A 5,902-nucleotide genomic window follows, 5' to 3' on the forward strand; every position below is an offset into this window, starting at 1 on the left:
CATCGTGTCTGTGCCGGCCATCAAGCACTTATCTATTCTAATCCCATTTTCCAGCACTTGGCCCGTAGCCTTGTATGCTGTGGTGTTTCAAGTACTCATCTAAATACTTCTTAAATGTTGTGAGGGTTGTAATCTCTTTGTAATGTTACGCTGCCGTCGACACTCCATTTGAACTGCGGCCGATGGGAATATTTGCACAGGTTCAGGACGACCGCCACCTCGGCTGCTTCTTTCTACACGTCAAACTCCGATCCTTCAAATGGATTCCATCGGTCAGGCTTTGCATTGTTGCTGAAAGGGCACCTCCCAGCCTCACTGGGGAGCCTCTGGGTGATGCTGTCACAGAGCCCAGGGTCCTCCCAGTCTCTGGGTGGCACTGTCAATGAGCCCAAGGTCCTCCCAGTCTCTGGGTGACGCTGTCACTGAGCCCTGAGGTCCTCCCAGTCTCTGGGTGACGCTGTCACTGAGCCCTGAGGTCCTCCCAGTCTCTGAGTGGCGCTGTCACTGAGCCCTGAGGTCCTCCCAGTCTCTGGGTGGCGCTCTCACTGAGCCCTGAGGTCCTCCCAGTCTCTGGGTGACGCTGTCACTGAGCCCAAGGTCCTCCCAGCCTCCAGGTGGCGCTGTCACTGAGCCCTGAGGTCCTCCCAGTCTCTGGGTGATGCTCTCACTGAGCCCTGAGGTCCTACCAGTCTCTGGGTGGCGCCGTCACTGAGCCCTGAGTTCTGAAGAAGGGTCACTGACCTGAAACGTTAACTCTGCTTCTCTCTCCACAGATGCTGCCAGACCTGCTGAGTGTTTCCAGCATTACTTGTTTTTAGTTCAGATTTCCAGCATCCGCAGTATTTTGCTTTTAACGGAGCCCTGGGGTCCTTCAGTCTCTGGGTGGCGCTCTCACTAAGTCCTGGGGTCCTCCCAGCCTCCAGGTGGCGCTCTCACTAAGTCATGGGGTCCTCCCAGTCTCTGGGTGGCACTGAGTCTGAGGTCCTCCCATTCTCTGGGTGGCACTGTCACTGAGTCCCAGGGTCCTCCCAGTCTCTTCTCCATTACACCCACCACCTTGTCCCCTCCCCATGGCATCTCCCCCTGCAATTGCAGAAGGTGCAATACCTGCCCATTTACCTCCTCTCTCCTCACTATCCCAGGCCCCAAACACTCCTTTCAGGTGAGGCAGCGATTTACTTGTACTTCTTTCAATGTAGTATACTGTATTCACTGCTCACAATGTGGTCTCCTCTACGATGGGGAGACCAAGCGCAGACTGGGTCACCGCTTTGCGGAACATCTCCGCTCAGTCCGCAAGCAGGACCCTGAGCTTCCGGTTGCTTGCCATTTCAACACTCCCCGCTGCTCTCATGTCTGTCTTGGGATTGCTGCAGTGTTCCAGTGAACATCAACGCAAGCTCGAGCAACAGCATCTCATTTACCGATTAGGAAGACTACAGCATGCCGGACTGAACATTGAGTTCAATAATTTCACAGCATGACGGGTCCCCTCTTTTATTTTTATTTTTAGTTATTTTTTTTCTTTTTCCTTTCTATATTATTTTTTCTGTGTTTATTTTATTTTATTTCATCATAGTTTGTTCAGTTTGCTTACCCACTGTTTTTTTTCATGTTTGCACTTGCTGCTGTTCAATATTCAGTCAATTAACACCCTATCTGTACTAATGCTTTGTCTTTCAACACACCATTAACATATTGTTTGCCTTTGCTCCATGACCTTCTGGTCAGCTATTCTGTGACCTTGTCCTATCTACACCTTCTCCTTTGTTATCTCTTGCCCCACCCCTGCTTTACTTGCTTATAACCTTTGACATTTCTAATATTTGCCAGCTCTGAAGAAGGGTCACTGACCTGAAACGTTAACTCTGCTTCTCTTTCCACAGATGCTGCCAAACCTGCCGAGTATTTCCAGCATTTCTTGTTTTTATTTCTGCTGTCACTGAGTTCTGGGGTCCTCCCATTCTCTTCTGTCACTGATTCCTGTGGTCCTCCCAGTCTCTGGGTGGCGGATTCACTGAGTCCTGTGGTCCTCCCAGTCTCTGGGTGGCGCAGTCACTGAGTTCCGAGGGTCCTCCCAGTCTCTGGGTGGCGCTGTCACTGAGTCCTGTGGTCCTCCCAGTCTCTGGGCGGCGCAGTCACTGAGTCCCGAGGGTCCTCCCAGTCTCCAGGTGGCGCTGTCACTGAGTCCTGTGGTTTCACCCCCCTCCCCCCCCAGTCTCTGGGTAGCGGTGTCACTGAGTCCCGGGTTCCTCCCAGTCTCTGCTGTCACAGAGTCCCGGGGTCCTCCCAGTCTCTGGGTGGCGCTGTCACTGAGTTCTGGGGTCCTCCCAGTCTCTAGGTGGCGCTGTCACTGAGTCCCGGGTTCCTCCCAGTCTCTGCTGTCACTGAGTCCCGGGGTCCTCCCAGTCTCTGGGTGGCGCTGTCACTGAGTCCCGGGTTCCTCCCAGTCTCTGCTGTCACTGAGTTCTGGGGTCCTCCCAGTCTCTAGGTGGCGCTGTCACTAAGTCCCGGGTTCCTCCCAGTCTCTGCTGTCACTGAGTCCCGGGGTCCTCCCAGTCTCTGGGTGGCGCTGTCACTGAGTCCCGGGTTCCTCCCAGTCTCTGCTGTCACCGAGTCCCGGGGTCCTCCCAGTCTCTAGGTGGCGCTGTCACTAAGTCCCGGGTTCCTCCCAGTCTCTGCTGTCACTGAGTCCCGGGGTCCTCCCAGTCTCTGGGTGGCGCTGTCACTGAGTCCCGGGTTCCTCCCAGTCTCTGCTGTCACTGAGTTCTGGGGTCCTCCCAGTCTCTAGGTGGCGCTGTCACTAAGTCCCGGGTTCCTCCCAGTCTCTGCTGTCACTGAGTCCCGGGGTCCTCCCAGTCTCTAGGTGGCGCTGTCACTAAGTCCCGGGTTCCTCCCAGTCTCTGCTGTCACTGAGTTCTGGGGTCCTCCCAGTCTCTAGGTGGCGCTGTCACTAAGTCCCGGGTTCCTCCCAGTCTCTGCTGTCACTGAGTTCTGGGGTCCTCCCAGTCTCTAGGTGGCGCTGTCACTAAGTCCCGGGTTCCTCCCAGTCTCTGCTGTCACTGAGTTCTGGGGTCCTCCCAGTCTCTGGGTGGCGCTGTCACTGAGTCCCGGGTTCCTCCCAGTCTCTGCTGTCACTGAGTTCTGGGGTCCTCCCAGTCTCTAGGTGGCGCTGTCACTAAGTCCCGGGTTCCTCCCAGTCTCTGCTGTCACTGAGTTCTGGGGTCCTCCCAGTCTCTAGGTGGCGCTGTCACTGAGTCCCGGGTTCCTCCCAGTCTCTGCTGTCACTGAGTTCTGGGGTCCTCCCAGTCTCTAGGTGGCGCTGTCACTAAGTCCCGGGTTCCTCCCAGTCTCTGCTGTCACTGAGTCCCGGGGTCCTCCCAGTCTCTGGGTGGCGCTGTCACTGAGTCCCGGGTTCCTCCCAGTCTCTGCTGTCACCGAGTCCCGGGGTCCTCCCAGTCTCTAGGTGGCGCTGTCACTAAGTCCCGGGTTCCTCCCAGTCTCTGCTGTCACTGAGTCCCGGGGTCCTCCCAGTCTCTGGGTGGCGCTGTCACTGAGTCCCGGGTTCCTCCCAGTCTCTGCTGTCACTGAGTTCTGGGGTCCTCCCAGTCTCTAGGTGGCGCTGTCACTAAGTCCCGGGTTCCTCCCAGTCTCTGCTGTCACTGAGTCCCGGGGTCCTCCCAGTCTCTAGGTGGCGCTGTCACTAAGTCCCGGGTTCCTCCCAGTCTCTGCTGTCACTGAGTTCTGGGGTCCTCCCAGTCTCTAGGTGGCGCTGTCACTAAGTCCCGGGTTCCTCCCAGTCTCTGCTGTCACTGAGTTCTGGGGTCCTCCCAGTCTCTAGGTGGCGCTGTCACTAAGTCCCGGGTTCCTCCCAGTCTCTGCTGTCACTGAGTTCTGGGGTCCTCCCAGTCTCTGGGTGGCGCTGTCACTGAGTCCCGGGTTCCTCCCAGTCTCTGCTGTCACTGAGTTCTGGGGTCCTCCCAGTCTCTAGGTGGCGCTGTCACTAAGTCCCGGGTTCCTCCCAGTCTCTGCTGTCACTGAGTTCTGGGGTCCTCCCAGTCTCTAGGTGGCGCTGTCACTAAGTCCCGGGTTCCTCCCAGTCTCTGCTGTCACTGAGTTCTGGGGTCCTCCCAGTCTCTGGGTGGCGCTGTCACTGAGTCCCGGGTTCCTCCCAGTCTCTGCTGTCACTGAGTTCTGGGGTCCTCCCAGTCTCTAGGTGGCGCTGTCACTAAGTCCCGGGTTCCTCCCAGTCTCTGCTGTCACTAAGTCCCGGGGTCCTCCCAGTCTCTAGGTGGCGCTGTCTGGAGGAGTGGTCTGAGTTGTTTTTGAGGAAACACTTCCTGAAGCAGCAGACAGAGAATCAGAGAGAGAGAGAGAAAAAACATAGAGGGAGATAGACAGGAACAGAGGAAGGAGGAGAGAGAGAGAGATTCGAAAACAAAGTTGGAGAGAGGGTAAAGTACAAGTAAGTGAGCTGCCAATATTCTTATCCTGGAAATGAGATGGGCAGGAAGTATAAGGAAGAAAGGGGGAGTGGAGGAGGAAGGCGCTAGGGAAAGAGGGAGGGGAAAGAGGGGGAGGGAGAGAGGGAGAGGGGAAGGGATGGGGATGAGAGGCATGAAGTGGGAGGGTGGGGAATGGATGGAGTGGAGGGGGGACAGGGACGAAGTGAAGGAGGGGCAGGGATGGAGCATAGGAGGGTATGAGGGAGGGGATGGAGGGAAGGGAGGGGATGGAGGGAAGGGACGGGATATGAGGGGTATACAGGAGAAGGAGATCGAGGGGTTTAACCGGGACCCTCAGTTTTGGTTCTCCTCAGCTGCAACATTGTGAGATTTGCCCCTCTTGTTGTGCCCACTAGTCAACCTCTCCCCACTCCCCCCACAACCTCTCCCTACTCCCCCCACAACCTCTCCCCACTCCCCCCACAACCTCTCCCCACTCCCCCCACAACCTCTCCCCACACCCCCCACAACCTCTCCCCACTCCCCCCACAACCTCTCCCCACTCCCCCCACTTCCCCCACAACCTCTCCCCACTCCCCCCACAACCTCTCCCCACTCCCCCAACCCCCTTTGGGACCAGCGAGGAGCTGAGTTAATTCAAGACCAAGTGGAGTGAGGAAAAAGCAAAATCTCTCTTGAAATGGAAAGTGAAAGCTTTCTGCTGGCAGCAACCTCCCGACGGTTAACAAAAAAAAGAATGGCCCAGCCCAACTTAACTGTTCACTAACCTGAAACAGTTGTCCCTTCGAACGTGTCCTGCTTTTCTCTGCAGGGTAGCAGCTGTCGGGTCGAGGACGGACGTTAACCGAGGCCTGCGGTGTGCGAGGACGCGGGGTCGCCTGCCCGGCCATGAGCGAGGACGAGGGGAACCGGGTGATTGACCTGCGGGAGAGGGCCTTGCTGGCCCTGACCACAGCACCGGCAGAGTCAGTGTCGGGCCTGCTGCAGGACATCATCTCGCTGAGACGCCCGCTGGAGGACAAGTACCGTGAGGTCAACGTGACCAGCGTCCTCCAGGAGAATGTGGCAGCAGTGGTAAGCACGGGGAATATGGGGGAATGTTCTGGTGAAGCCTTGCAGCTGGGTGGGACTGCTCTCCCCTGGATCCATTCCTACCTATCTAATCGGAGCTGGAGTATCACCTACAATGGTTTCTCTTCCTGCTCCCGCACCGTTACTTCTGGTGTTCCCCCAAGGATCTATCCTTGACCCCCATTCAGTTTCTCATCTACGTGCTGCCTCTTGGTATCATCCGTAAACACGGCGTTAGTTTTCACATGTACGCTGAAGACAGCCAGCTCTGTCTCACCACCACCTGTCTCCCCACCACCTGTCTCCACTCCTCCGCTGTTGCTAAATTCTCAGACTGCTTACCCGAAATCCAGTTTCCCGAGCTA

The 5,902-nt window shown here is 56.7% G+C and overlaps 1 protein-coding gene across 1 annotated transcript in view; it reads left to right on the forward strand.

The window, feature by feature from the left end:
• The first annotated feature begins 5,555 nt into the window (after positions 1-5,555).
• LOC137348674 (E3 ubiquitin-protein ligase RNF31-like) overlaps positions 5,556-5,902 on the forward strand; it is a 23,477-nt gene continuing 23,130 nt past the window's right edge. The window contains exon 1 of the mRNA XM_068013933.1: positions 5,556-5,589. Within this exon, the coding sequence (XP_067870034.1) occupies positions 5,556-5,589 (34 nt within the window). The remainder of the gene's footprint in view (positions 5,590-5,902) is intronic.

The sequence above is a fragment of the Heterodontus francisci genome, chromosome 34 (assembly GCF_036365525.1).
Source record: "Heterodontus francisci isolate sHetFra1 chromosome 34, sHetFra1.hap1, whole genome shotgun sequence".
In the NCBI taxonomy this organism is placed as follows: Eukaryota; Metazoa; Chordata; class Chondrichthyes; order Heterodontiformes; family Heterodontidae; genus Heterodontus; species Heterodontus francisci.